The sequence below is a fragment of the Strix uralensis genome, chromosome 7, assembly GCF_047716275.1.
Source record: "Strix uralensis isolate ZFMK-TIS-50842 chromosome 7, bStrUra1, whole genome shotgun sequence".
NCBI classification, from domain to species: Eukaryota; Metazoa; Chordata; class Aves; order Strigiformes; family Strigidae; genus Strix; species Strix uralensis.
Window position 1 is genome coordinate 4,241,155 of NC_133978.1, and position 13,945 is coordinate 4,255,099.

The 13,945-nt window shown below is 43.9% G+C and overlaps 2 protein-coding genes across 3 annotated transcripts; both read left to right on the forward strand.

Annotated features, from left to right (window-relative positions):
* The first annotated feature begins 124 nt into the window (after positions 1-124).
* On the forward strand, positions 125-8,819 carry TFAM (transcription factor A, mitochondrial). Of its 2 annotated transcripts, XM_074874172.1 has the most exons (7): positions 125-233; positions 399-532; positions 2,245-2,315; positions 4,112-4,261; positions 5,717-5,812; positions 6,836-6,892; positions 7,898-8,819. In XM_074874172.1, the coding sequence occupies exons 1-7, from the start codon at positions 166-168 to the stop codon at positions 8,114-8,116; spliced, it is 795 nt and encodes a 264-aa protein (XP_074730273.1). In that variant the 5' UTR covers positions 125-165; the 3' UTR covers positions 8,117-8,819. The 2 variants fall into 2 exon arrangements, with proteins under 2 accessions (XP_074730273.1, XP_074730274.1); XM_074874173.1 differs by lacking the exon at positions 4,112-4,261.
* A 601-nt stretch (positions 8,820-9,420) lies between these two features.
* Positions 9,421-13,419, forward strand: DNAJC9 (DnaJ heat shock protein family (Hsp40) member C9). The gene is made up of 5 exons (XM_074874171.1): positions 9,421-9,661; positions 9,764-9,904; positions 10,920-11,174; positions 11,927-12,010; positions 12,779-13,419. Exons 1-5 carry the CDS (start codon positions 9,482-9,484, stop codon positions 12,896-12,898), a joined length of 780 nt encoding a protein of 259 aa, XP_074730272.1. The 5' UTR covers positions 9,421-9,481; the 3' UTR covers positions 12,899-13,419.
* The last annotated feature ends 526 nt before the right edge of the window (positions 13,420-13,945 follow it).

Here is a 13,945-nt window from a genome sequence, read left to right on the forward strand (position 1 = left end):
GCGGAGCTTCCGGGGTTGGCCCCGCCCCTCCTCCGCGCGTCATCGCGGCGGGTAGCCAATCCCGCGCGCCTGGCGGCGGGGAGGCCCGCGCGCGGCGGCCGCTCTCCCAGGGGGCCGTGCGGCGGCCGCGCGCCCCCTGCGCGCGCAGGCGTGGCGGGCGGAGGCATGGCGGCGGCGCTGGCGCTGCTGGGCCGCGCCGCGGGCCTCGTCACCGGCGTGCGGCGGCTCCTCAGGTGCGGGCGGGAGCGGGGGCGCGGGGCCGGGAGCGTGGGGCGCCGGGGGGTGGGGGGGAGCGCCCCCTTCTCGGCGGGATGGGGCCCTTAGGCCCCTGTGCGCTGAGCGGCCTCACGGGGCGAGTCGGGCACTGCGGCGGTAACTGGTGGTGCCGTTGTCCGCAGGGTCCCCGGCGGCGGCTCGGCGGAGAAGAGCTTCTGCAGGGGGATCAGCTCGGACGAGCGCCCGAAGCGGCCTCTGACAGGCTATTTTCGCTTCCTGAAAGAAAACCATTCTGGTTTTAAGCAAAAAAATCCAGGTACGAGGTCTGAATGGGATCAGGTACGAGAGGGCTCGCGATTGGCTTTGTTTTGCTTTTAGAAATACGGAGTCTTAACACGTCGAGGGGGTCAGAAATCTTGTTGCAAAGCTGCCGTCACTTCAGATACATGCGGTGTTTTCATTTCAGAATGTGCGGTTTAAAAAGAAAACCGGAACAAAGTGTTGCTTCGTAAAACTAAACGTCATAAAGTACATTACCGTGACTTCAGGAGACCAAAACCATCCTGTCACCCGTAGCGTACCGATTCAGTACTGCCGTACTTACTGCCCGTATGTGTATCAGCTTAGTCTTCTACGCGTAATAACTTCAAAAAGTGAACATTTGTGTGTAACTTCAAAAATGTTTGAAGGAAGAGCTCACCTGGGCAGTACAGGTTAACAATGATTTGTGCCTTTCAGTTATTTTTAAATCTATGTATTTGAAGTACACCATTGCTGATATAACGAGCTGTATATGATTTCAGTTTGATGCTTAGTAACTTAAAAACTGCATGTTCTGGATTGCCTCAACGTACATGGGCGAAAAAGTAATGGTTTTCTGTGAATATGTTTAATTTATTATCAAAAACTTCATTTGTAGGCAGTGCAGTCACTCTTCTTGTCAGAGAGCAGCAAAGTGGAAATCTGCGTCCATTTTGAAAATACTGTCGAAATAAATGTTAAAACGTTTAAAGAACTATGGTCATAATGGGCAAGTCGTGGTAAATTTAAGTAGGGAAAACCATCTGATACCCTGTTTCGCTTGGTAGTTAAAGAGTTCAGCAGTCTGAAAGGTTGAGAACTGAACTTGCAGAGCTTATTGTAGCTAAAGTGACACGCTAGTGTTTTCCACGTATTGCCAAAATTTGAATAATTTGCAAATAAATGTATCTCATATGCAAGTTGAGAATGTTGGGCTTGCTGGTTCCAATAGAGGTAACATTCAGAAATAACCTGAAAATTTGTTTTCTTTTATCATTGGCAAAGCATCATATTTTCAAAGGGTTTTTCGTTTGTGTTTGGTTGGTTGGTTTTCTGTTTTGTTTTTTTTTTTTTCCCCCCTTTGCAAATTCAGGTCTGTCAGGAAACCTCATCAAGTGGCCATAGTGCAAGGGCCAGAGTTGAAGGCTGAAAACCAAAGCAGATTCAAGTCACTGCAATTTTGTTTGTGGGATAAGGAAATACTTTAACCTTAATTCTGTTGAATAGTACTGTAAATAAAGGACTTTATTAAAATAAAAATCAAGCATATGTGCTATATCAGGTGTATAAGGTCGCGCTGTACTTGAAGAACCCAGCAGGCTGGTTTTGCCAAAAACCTGAGAACTGCAAATTTTACTTTTGGTTTTGTCCCCAGCCCCCCCTTCAAGTTCAGACCATCCTGAATTGTTTAAAAAAGGATCCAACCCAAAAAAAAGAAAAAAAGAAAAAAAAGAAACTTGTGGAGTGGTAATAGCTGCCTGTCTTGAAATGGTGCTTCAGTTTATAACTGCATGTTTCATTTGAGTTTGAACCAAGAGCAAGGACTCTTCCCCTCCCCCGTATTACAGTTCCCTTTAACTGCCACAGAAAGTTAGCTTTATTAAAGGAGGAAAATACATTTGTACAGGAAGAAGGTACTAGTGACAGCTTTCCTTGGGAAAAATTGAAAAACCTTATAGATACACAATAGTGATCTTTATTTTCTTGCTTTCTAATTTTAATGTACAGAAATGAGCAATATGGAGCTGATGAGAAAAATAGCAGGTGCTTGGAAGGAGTTACCAGCATCACAGAAGCAGGTAAGTTTGCATCTTTGCCCTATGTACTTTGAACTCTATAAGTGGTTGGTCTACTTGGTTTGGTGTCCTCTGGTTTTTTTTTGTTTGGTGTTGTGGGGTTTTTTGTTGTTCATTGTGGGGTTTTTTAAACAATAATAAGAAAGTATTTGCATACAAAGATTCAGACAAAAACAATTCTGAAGAGAATTGGGAGCTATGACGTGCTCAGGGGATGATGATACTTTGATACTTCTACACATGACCTTGGGTTTAGTATTTTTAATCTGTTGCTAGAGAGACAAATGTGACAGATCTCACTCTGTGACTGTAGGGCTGGAAACCAATATCTCATTTCTTTTTGAATGGTAATTGTATCTCTGTGTGTATTACGTGTATAATGACATAGGTATTGTAAAGCTGTTCTGCTTTCATATGCAGAAGTTAGGTGAAACCTTGGTTAATTTTGATGAAAAGACCAACTTTTTTCTGTGGGTTAGATAGTAACCAGAGACATAACTTACAGGTAAGTTTCTTTAATCACAGACTGGTTAGTGTTTGAAGGGACCTTAAAGACCATCCAGTCCCAACCCCCCTGCCACGGGCAGGGACACCTTCCACTAGCCCAGGTTGCCCAAAGCCCCGTCCAACCCGGCCTTGAACCCTTCCAGGGAGGGGGCAGCCACAGCTTCTCTGGGCAACCTGTGCCAGTGTCTCACCACCCTCACAGGGAAGAATTTCTTCCTCATATCTAATCTAAATCTGCCCTCTTTCAGTTTAAAAGTGTTATCCCTCATCTTATCCCTACACCCCTGATCAAGAGTCCCTCCCCACCTTTCCTGTAGCCCCTTTAAGTACTGGGAGGCCGCTCTAAGGTCTCCCCAGAGCCTTCTCTTCTCCAGCTGAACACCCCCAACTCTCTCAGCCTGTCCTCACAGGGGAGGTGCTCCAGCCCCCTGATCATCTTTGTGGCCTCCTCTGGACCTGCTTGAGCAGGTCCATGTCCTTTAAGTTTTATCTAACTTCTTGTCATAGGTAGTGAAATTTCTTTTAAGAGTGGCAATTTCAAGGGATAATGTAAAGCAACTCTATGAATTGCTAATCATTGCTGAATATAAGTGCCATTTATAGCAAACTAATGATTGTTCCTCCTTGATTGCAGTTAGATTCAGTTATGAACTGATTGCAGTTTTCTAGCTAAAGTTTGTTCAAAGTTCAGTAGAATTGGAGTGCTCTTACATCCCGTCTGGACTTCTGGCTCTATGTCCTTTAGTATAAAATATGCCTTTTCATTTGTATGTCTGAAATGGAGAATAGGATGGTGATTTTCCAGGTCTACCTTGGATGCTTGGTAGCCTGGCTCAGCTCTTCTTGGTGCCCTGGTACCAAGGCCATGATTTTATGATGCTTCTGTACCTGGTGTTGGCCAGTGTAGGAATGTGTTTGGTGACTGAAGCACTTGTGTGCTGCAGTGGGTACACACACTTCAAGAGTAATTGTGTCAACCAAGCTTCAGCTTGTCCTCCTTGTATGGAAGATTGTTATTGCTTTGAGCTGCACCTGAAGATTCATCCAATGTTACCAGATTAACAGAGATAATTTGTGGGAAGAGCCCAGGTTTTTAATCTGAGTTCTTCTTAATCCATTCTGCTAATCAAACAGATCAGAAATTGCCACTTTACTTTAAAAATCTTAAGTTCCAGAGTAGTCTGTAATTTTTTTTTTTTTTAGTGGTAGGTGAGAAGTGTTAGTTTATTTAACAGTCAATTGCTTCTGACCGAAAGCATCAGTTTTAAGGTTGGTGAGCTATTGTGTTGTAGGTTTATGAGGAAGCTAGAAAGACAGACTGGCAAAGATATGAACAGCAGTTGGCCACATACAAAGCACAGCTAACTCCAGCCCAGGCTGAGGCTTTGAGAGAAGAAAAGAGAAGACGACTGGCAAGAAGAAGATTGTTCAAGGCAAAAAGAGTAAGTATTTTGAAGTTCTGAGGTTGTTTTCTCTCAAGGAACCTGAAGTCTGTTTGTCTAGTTCACAGAGCAGAGCTGAGACATGTCAACAAATACAAAAGCAAGTCTCTGAATAAAAATAAAAAAATCAGACACAAACCCAAAGCAAAACAAAACCCACAGAACCCTCTGGATTAAAATAGTTGCTGATGTTAGCAGTTATTTTAGTGACTTTCCTGTGCTTGAAGACCAGAACTAGCACATATCTTTGTGCTCCCAGGTAGCTTCTCTATGCTTTTTTCTTCCTATTCCTAAAGCTGCCTGAGGAATGATAGGTAATAAAAGACATTTGAACTAGCAACACTTTCTTTGGTTGGGAAGACATCCAGAAGTGGCTTTTCACAAAGACCTTGTATCTGTTACTGCAGTGGCCCCTGCAAGGGAGTAGTTGCTTGAAACAGCCTTTTTTCCTTCATTTCTTTGGATACTACCACTTTGCTACCTGTGTAGCTGCTGACATGTTGAATTATGCCTGCACAGAGGCTTGTCTGTCAGTGTCCTTTATTGACTTACTCATACAGATTGTCTTTTGTATTCCCTTTTAGCTGGTTTATATAAAAACCCTGAGAGACAGAGCCATCTGTAAAGGTACAATATTATGGTCTGTCTAGTGGCAGAATCAGTCAGAGGACGGACTTCCTGCTCGTTCATTTCTGCGAATTAAAGGGCTGGTGTGACTTTGCCCTGATTGGCAGAAGAAATAAATTTGGTTTAAAAGACCCCTACTTAGGGGGTTTAATCCAAGTGATTCTGCTGATCCTTTTTAGAGTATGGCACCACAAGGAATTTAACTGGCATACCTAATACCTAAGCAGATGTTAATTTGCAGCACCCGGGATGCAGTGGGAGTGTCTTAGGGATGGAGAAAACAAGTGTGATTGCATCCATAACTTGTGCTTTCCCTCTCTCACCGTCATCCCTGTAGGCAACGCGTTCTGATAGCAGAAACCTAGTTCTGTTTCCCTGGAAATCTGCTGGTTCTGTTCCACCTTCTCGCCTCCCACAGAGTTGGGTATCAGCCCTCCTCTCTGCAAACATACAGTATTTCACACCAGAAACCGAAGCCTTGCGAAGATAATAGAAAACCTGTCGTCATGACTTTCTTACTGATTGGAATTTAGTAACAGTCGTTGGTTTCTGGAAGACTTAGCTGAAGTATGAATCAGTTCAAAATGCCTTTTTTTTTTTTCATAATGTCTGTGAGAAATTCAGGTTGTTAGCTTTTCTTAATTTAGTTTAGCACTAGTACTGACAGGTGCTGAGAGCACCTTGACATACAGTCCAGTTTACAGAATAAAACACAAAAAAATGAATTTGAGTCTGATTTTTGTATAAAATGTAAAGACAAATGGTAAGTTTAGTTTTGGAAAAACGCATGCTTGGTAGATTGAATAACTTTTCTTGTCATTTTTAAAGGAATTGACTGTGCTTGGAAAACCTAAAAGACCTCGTACCGGATTTAACATTTTTGTGTCGGAACACTTCAAAGAAAGTGAGGGAATTTCACCTGTGGTAAGTCAGGAAAGATTGTTCTTTTAAACAGATGTATTGTATTCAGAAAATCTGGTTTAGATTCTGTCATTTTCATAGAAACTTCAGTAGTTCAGTATCTGGATTTTCCTTTGCTTAGGTTAATTTTTTTTTAGGCTGTGGTGATCTGGCTATACTGCTGGTGGCACGTCAGTTTATAAACTGCTGTGTGGGTACAGACTTAAAATGTTTGCGCTGTTTTTTGCACTTCGATGTTACAGACTTCATCTGTTCCTTCTGTAAGGAGGGAATTCTACTTTTTGTTTTGGTGCAGAAATAGATTGGTTTTTCAAATGGCTGCGATGGTCTGCCTCTGTTTCTGTAGTAGTGGTTATTGTACCTCCTGTAGCAGGGTCGATGTTACGGAACGTGCAAGTTTCTCAGCAAAGTCACAAGTTCTGCACTGACCTTTGGGGTGTGTCAGGTTACGCTGGTGGATTACCACACTTGAAGACCTCCCCTGTGTGCCTAATACATCCCTTACCCTGTGCATTTAGTCAGTAAATCAGGGTGGTGGAAATAGTTTGCTCCTCCGTTTTCTATGTACAAGGCAAGCACCTCCAGTCAGCTGAGACCCGGTTTGACACACACGTGGCAAAATAGTCCTGAAGTGGTACAACGTTTCCTGCAAACACGGTTAATACTGCTGTGGGCTGGGCTTAAGTTAGGGCTTGGTTTAAATGAAACCAATGTGAGATGTAGTCGCGTTGCTGTAAATGAGCTCAGCTCTTCTGTCTGCCTGCTTTCGCAGCAGGCTAAGTAACTTAAACTGCTTCGTGCTTATATTGTCCAGGAATGTGGCTCGAGCGATGCCCAGCAACTTGTTGAACCGTATCGTGTATTATTTACCTACGTTAAGAGGGTGGAGTATTAATCCCGTATGACTTTCTGCTTTTTTACATTGGTTTATACTTGGCTTTACTAGCGTGGCATTCATCTGTAACCCTCTGTGGTCAGTCTGCTGTTAAAATAATCCTAATGTGTTGCGTATTCTGTATCCTGTAGGCAAAGCTGAAGCAATTGTTTGATGGCTGGCAAAAACTGTCCGACTCTCAAAAGCAGGTATGTCCGTGGGTTTTGGTGAGGCTCCCATTTAATCAGAAAATGACAAACTAGAGTCAAAATTAATGAATTCGTACAAAATCTTGAACTCGGTTGCTCAAAATATAATACTGAGGACAATACCCTGAGATCTTACTTATGTGTCTTGAAAAAGATTGTCACTACTTTTATTCCAGTAGTGACCACTTCTTTCACAGTGCTGATATAACGTGAGTCACTGGGATAGAATGGAAGTTCTGTATGCCAGGAAATGGATGCTCAGTGGCATCTAGGGAGGAAGGTGGAAAAATTTGCAACAACTCGGGTTTTTTTCTAATAATGTATAATGTTTTTAAATGCCAGCATAGTAATTTCCTGCTCCTGGAAAGACTTTGGACAGGTAAAAGCAACAGAAATCTCCCAAGTGACGTGCACATAGTAATTTATTAACTTTAGTTGTCTTGGGGATCCTTTTTTGCCAGCTTTCTCAGTGTGTTGAAATACAAACCTACAGATGGGTGTATGAAAATCGGAGGGGTGCTATACTGAAATCTAACCTAAACCTCCAGATTTTCAAGTATTCTGTACCTTACTGTCCTTCCTGGAATGCCCTTCTTCCAGATTGTTTTGAATGTGTTCTTAGAACATGCACTAGGTTCGTGTTTTTTCTGCAGAAAAAGTTTGGAATAATAGTTCTGCAGAAATATCTATTCCTGTTCCTTACATAAGCCAGCTTTCATAAACTAGTACTCAAATAAAAAACCTGAGCTGTTAGTATTAATACTGAATAAATTTCCTCCTCAGGAATGGGCCAGCTGTTGACATAACCATAATTCAATGCTAAGGTTTCATATTTTTGTGGAAGTTGGGTGGTTTTTAAATTTTCTGGGGGTGAAAGTGAACACCTGGGATGTGCACTGCACAGGTCTGGTAGTAAGTCACCTTTGTATCAAAGGGGAGGATGTGACATGGCAGGTATCCTGACAGAGCCCCTTCCCTAACTGGCGGTACCTCATTTTCTCCCAGCCTTACCTGCAGCTTGCTGAAGATGATAAGGTTCGGTACGAGAATGAAATGACGTTGTGGGAAACAAAAATGATTGAACTCGGACGTGAAGACCTGATACGTTCCAGAAAGCAAAGGCCAAAAAAGAAAAGTGTTGAGACTGCGAAGCAAGCTGAAACAGCCAAAGCTTCCTCACATGAAAACAAGGCAAAGCTAAAGTTGGAAAAATCAGAAGAATAAAATGGTTAAGTATTTTATATTTAATGCCCTTTGGTTGTCATGTCTTTATCCTGCTGTGTTAATGCTGCAGTCTGCATTAGCACTGAAATTTGGAAAACCCATAGAGGGCCCATTGGAGAAACAGAAGCAGTGGTCAGGTAAGAGAGGATGCAGCATCTCTCAGAAGTGGCTGAAATAATCATTGCAGGGGTAGCCTCAACTGTACAACAATAACCAGTTAATCAAGCTGTGAATAGTTACACTGACATTAGCAGAGCTCTCCAGTAACAGTAGGTAACAGCTAGCTTTTATAAGCTATTTTTTTATGAAAGCAGGAATATTCTACAATGTTACCATCTACATGCTGTAAATAAGAGCTGAAATCTGAGTTAATGCTGCTGTGTGTTATTCCCTCCACGGTCTTGGTAGTGAAGAGAAATGTTCTACATTTCAACAAAAGGCACAAGAAATGTAAAATACTTTGATGCATCCGTCTTTTTGTACGTATCAATCGGTGTATTACACTTACGTTGCATTTAATTAAAGACCATATGAGTTTTGTATAAACATATCTTTACTGGACTTTTATTCCATGGTTTTGTTTGGATACATGCAAACTCTTTTGCTTTCCTGTTGTCACATTCAGGACAGCCTGGAAGGAAAAGAAAATGTGTGAACTGTTTGAACTCTTGAGTTTTGATGTAATAAACGCAGGTATTTTGAAGAGCTTTTTCCTGGGGTCTCTCTGTCTTAGTGAAAGTCTCACAGGTATTTTGGAGAATTTGCATTTTTAGAAGGCAGGCAAGGTTTTTCAGTAGTTGGTGGATTCTGTCTGTCCTGCACAACGCACAAGAACCAGCAAAGCTTTGCGTTTACCACGGGGAAGTGGAAAGCCACATAGGAGTCACTTGCACTTGCCTTTTTTTTTTTTTTTTTTCTGGTGCCTTTTTTTAATGTACTGAGGGTACCCGTATCTGAGTGCTCCTGGCTTGCTTCTTCGCAGAACACAGTTCAGAGGCGGGAGGCTCTTGCTCGAAAGTAGGTTCCGGGGCGTCGCCGAGAGGAGGCGTCTGCGTCCAACCCGTCCTCCGTGTGGGAGCGACGGGGGAGCCCAGGCCGGGTACAGCCGCTCTGCCGCCCTCTGCCGGCTCCTGCCTTGTTCCCGCTCAGCTCCTCGGGTGGATTCCGCAGGAGCGCTGCGCTCCCGCCCGCCGGGCGGCCCCAGCCTCCCTGAGGGGGCTGCCTGCCCGCCCGCCTTCCCGCCGCCTCCCTGAGGGGGCTGCCTTCCCGCCCGCCCGCCTTCCCGCCGCCTCCCCGCGCATGCGCCTGCCCGCGCCCCGCCCAGTCTCGCGAGAGGCCGGCGGCTGGCGCGCGCGGGGCGGCGGGATGGGGCTGCTGGAGCAGTGCGAGGCCGCCTTCGGCTCCCGGGACCTGTACGGCGTCCTGGGCGTCCGCCCGCAGGCCTCGCCCGCCGAGATCCGCCGCGGCTACCACCGCGCCTCGCTCCGCCTGCACCCCGACCGCGCCGAGCCCCAGGACAAGGAGGAGGCGACGCGGCGGTTCCAGGTGAGGGAGGGCGGCGGCCCCTGACTGGGCGGGCCCGTCGCTGAGGGGCCGCCCCGCCCCGTCGCTGAGGGCCCGTCCCGCCCGCTGGCTGTGTCCCCGCAGATCCTGGGCCAGGCGTACGCCGTCCTGAGCGACGCGGAGCAGCGCGCCTTGTACGATGAGCAGGGCACGGTGGACGAGGAGGGCGCGGCGCTGAGGGGCGAGCGGGACTGGCAGGAGTACTGGCGACTGCTCTTCAAGAAGGTGAGCGAGAATAGCGCTGAGGGATCTGGTGGAGTGGAGAACGGTCGGTGTGAGGTTCATGGTTGGACTGGGTGATCTCCAAGGTCTTCTCCAACCTTGATGATTCTGTGATTTGGAGAGCCGGGCCGGGGCCCCGTGGGGCTCACCTCAGCGGGGACAGCCCCTCCGGGTGATACAAGGAAATGATCACCTACTTTGCAACTTATTTACTTATAGCAACTTAAAATGATTTCTGAATATTGCTTAATAATCCTGCTTGCCCTGACTGTTCTGGGGAAGCTTACCAAGGGCTACTGTGTTCATCAAAGCAAAGCAGTTTTCTGTGGAAACTTACCAAGAATTACTATGTTCCGCAAAAATAAGAGACGTGTCCTTGGAAAGCAGATGGGTTCTAACAAGTTTAGTCTTTGTAATGGATAGATAGCCATATATAGGCGGTAGAAATTAACAGACTGTTGCTTTTAGATAAGATAGAATGGGTAAACCAGCGGGAACCACTCATGTTATTCAAGAAATTGTCTAAGAGAATCTGCGCATGCTCCAAGGAAAAGTACAAGGTGAGAAAGACTACGAGCCTTCCTCCCAAAGACCCCCGGAGATGCCCACCAGGAGTCAATGCGCAGGTGCAAAGAGAACATAAACTGCTGACACCAGCCTCTGGAACTAACCCAACCTCTCTTATGCACATGGATATTTGTATTATGTAATCCAATGAATATGTATATCCACACTTTATAAGTTTTTGGTAAAATGTGCTGTTGGGGTGCAAGCTTTGTGGAGTAATCCCCTTGCACCCTGGCACCGGAGTGAACATACCTGCTGTATAACTCTCTCTGAGTTGTAGAGGGTTTCATGGAATCACGGGAAAGGGGAGGCTCGCTGCTTCAGAGCTGTAGCCCTGTCTCCCTTAAGAGCTTTGTGTAAAACACCATTTGGGGTTTTTTTAACGCCGTCTCTTGAAATCCTTCTGGTGGGTAAAGCCTGTAACTCAAGAAATGTCCCTTCTTTGCTTCAGATCACAGTAAAAGATATTGAAGAATTCGAAAAGAGCTATAAAGATTCAGAAGAAGAGCTAGCTGATATTAAAGCAGCATACATGGATTTTGAAGGTGACATGGACAGAATAATGGAGTCTGTGCTGTGCGTGCACTATACAGATGAACCAAGAATACGGAAAATCATAGAAAAAGCTATTGATGCTGGAGAAGTCCCACCCTATAAAGGTTTTATAGAAGAGTCTAAGCGGAAAATGATGGCAAGAAAAAGGCGGGTAGGTTACATCAATCAGGGACCATAGGGAACCATTTTTTATGATAAGCTTTTAATCTCCCTTGGTAGAAATAAATAGAACCGTTCTTGAGACAAATGTTTGCCACAGGATTGCTGGGTTACAGATCTTGCTCAGTATCTTTGACTTTCCCATTTGATCCCCTGTGTTCTCCACTCCCACCCCTCCAAATTGTTCTGAAAGGCTTTTGAGTTGTAACTGGCTGTTGCCTATTACTTCTTTCTTTTATTTCATTATTATACCCCATGGCTTATTACAGTTTAGCACGTCCCTGCATTTATTTACAAAGCTATGAGTTGCTGGAATTAAGAAGTGTACATGGTGGAAATACATTATGCTTGCCTTCTGGTGAGTGTGAAATAACATCCTGGACTAAATGGACCTCTTCTCCAACCTGGGGTTTTTTGGATACTTTGTAGAAGATGTTATATGCATGTCACAGTAACCTTTCTCTAAGTGAAAGAAATTGTAATAGCTGTTAAGACAAAAAAAAAGTGTGGGTGGGCAGAAAGGGATGGGTGTAGACATCCCATTCAGCATTGTAAAACAGCAAAAAATTGTCCTGCTCTACTAAAGCCAGAGTGGCCTTTCTTTCACCAATTTGTCATCTGTGGCCATTCATGTTTCCTTGCAGCTATTTGTATACAGATTAAAAAAAAAAAAGTGGTAACTATTATAAGACTTTGTCAAATAACGTGCAAAATACTTTTTAAAAAAATAGTTTGCTGTTTTAGGCAGAAAAAGAAGCTGAAGAGGCACAGAAGACTAAAGATGAACTGGGCCTTGGTGGAGAAGATGATTTGAAAGCGCTGATTCAAGTAAGGCTTTTTGTATCTGTTTGAAGATGAATATGTTACTGGCTTACAACTGTGTTTTCCCTGAGGCTCTTTGTATTTTGGATCCTTGCAACTCTTCTGAGTTCCTAAGGTTAAAACCTGACCTTAATGTTAACTGTGTGTACTTTACTTAATAGTCAAGAGTATAGTACGGATGTTACTGCCCGCATCTTTTTAAAAATTAACAAAGTTATTCTAATATCCTTGTGGCATACACAATAAAAATACTTAACTTCTAGTTTTAGGTAGTTAGGGAGTGTTAATGATTCTTTCTTCCTGTGGGATTCCATGAGGACATAGAAGCTGTTACTAGTTTGCTTTTGTGTCTTGGGGACCGAGGAAAGAAACGTACCGTTTACACATTCTTTTTTTTGGAACATTTTCTGTTTGTTCTTTCTTGTCATCCAGTGGGCTTCCTAGAATGTTCACACTTAATCATTCCTGAAATTGCAGTAGAGTTTTGGGTCTAAGCGTAGAAATTGCTTTGCTTTTCCTAGCCTTATGTTGTGAATTTTTATAGCCACTTTACCTCTGTCTTGATGCTTCAGGAAGTTAGGTAGAGCCTAGAGCATACAAGTAGACTTCTGCTTGACGCCACTGTATTTTCTATAGCTTGTATTCCCTGCTTAATATATTCCAATATTTTATGTAGCTATCTAACTGCAATGGAATAATCTGTATTGGGAAGCAGTAAAAGTTTTGGGTTTGATTTTTTTTTTTTATTTATTTTTTTTATTTCCCCTCCCCCAGAGCAGAAATAAAGATCGAAAAAAGGACATGGATGACTTTTTGGCCCAACTGGAAGCAAAATATGGGAAAAATGCTAAAAAAGGAGGAAAGAAGACTGCAGCCAAGAAGGGAAAGAAATAAAGACCTGTGTGGGCTGAAATACTTAGTATCACTTTGTATGGGAACATGTAGATTTGGGAGAATTTCAGAGTTTTTCTGGGCTACTGTTTTGGAGTGTGTGTGCATCAGTTTGCTGTGGCTGGGAGGTATGATACAGAACGTGTCATGAATGAGAAAGACAAAGCATTCTGGTGCTACTGTTTAAAATCCTTTGGGTGCCCTTCAGTTAAGGTCAAACAGATGCTTGACTAAAAGTTTTGTTACAGTAGGGAAGCGGTGTGAGGTTTGGGATGGCGGCGAGTTTGTTAAACTTGTGTTGAACCCCTGATGGATATTGGTATGGCTGATGTAATCCCACCCCTTTGAGAGTCTTCAGTGCTGACTCCTCTGGTTTCAGAGTTAGAAACCTTATCTTTTTGCTATTCACACATTTCTTGTGTAACAAACCTCCTGCTGTTTTTAAAGATCTTTGAACTTCAGCTCAACTGGTTTTATAAAGATACTTTGGAAACTTGCAGATTTAATAAAGGAATTTTTGCAGACTTCTGCGCTATGTTGCTTCCCCAGCCCTCTCTCTGTTTTCTGATGAGCTGTTCAAAACAAACTGATGGCGTTGACTTTTCTCACTGACTTGGGTAATACAGCAGCTGAAAATAGGGTGATACTGTGAACTGTGGTGGCGGCATTGGATGAAAGGGCCACCTGGTGTTTGGTCTTTGATTGCCTGTGGCGGATGCCTGAGGAACAGGAGAGCGCAGCATGTATGTCACGCTGCAGAAATTCTCTTAACGCACTGAGGTGAGGTAATAAAAATCCACAGAACAGAGTCAGTTCTATGTATTTCTAGGGTTCATGATGTCCCGTGACAAGGAGTTCCGAAGCTCAGCTTGTTATTTCATAGCATTGCGGCCAAGTCTGTAGGACGGTAGCGACTAGCTACTTCGTTATGTTTGTCAACACTTGTGTTCTTTCAGAAGTGAATTACTGCTGTAAGGTGTGCAAATACTTTGAAGGTTTATGCATCAGCTGTTTTTAAACCACTTGACATAGCGTGCAGGGGTAGGGATT

Excerpts from the sequence above, each read along its gene's own strand:
- DNAJC9 (XM_074874171.1), top strand. The coding sequence starts at position 9,482 with ATGGGGCTGCTGGAGCAGTGCGAGGCCGCCTTCGGCTCCCGGGACCTG. Across the intron at positions 9,905-10,919 it reads GGCGACTGCTCTTCAAGAAG|ATCACAGTAAAAGATATTGA; the intron begins GTGAGCGAGAAT and ends TCTTTGCTTCAG. Across the intron at positions 11,175-11,926 it reads TGATGGCAAGAAAAAGGCGG|GCAGAAAAAGAAGCTGAAGA; the intron begins GTAGGTTACATC and ends TTGCTGTTTTAG.
- TFAM (XM_074874172.1), top strand. The coding sequence starts at position 166 with ATGGCGGCGGCGCTGGCGCTGCTGGGCCGCGCCGCGGGCCTCGTCACC. Across the intron at positions 4,262-5,716 it reads GATTGTTCAAGGCAAAAAGA|GAATTGACTGTGCTTGGAAA; the intron begins GTAAGTATTTTG and ends TCATTTTTAAAG. Across the intron at positions 6,893-7,897 it reads TGTCCGACTCTCAAAAGCAG|CCTTACCTGCAGCTTGCTGA; the intron begins GTATGTCCGTGG and ends ATTTTCTCCCAG.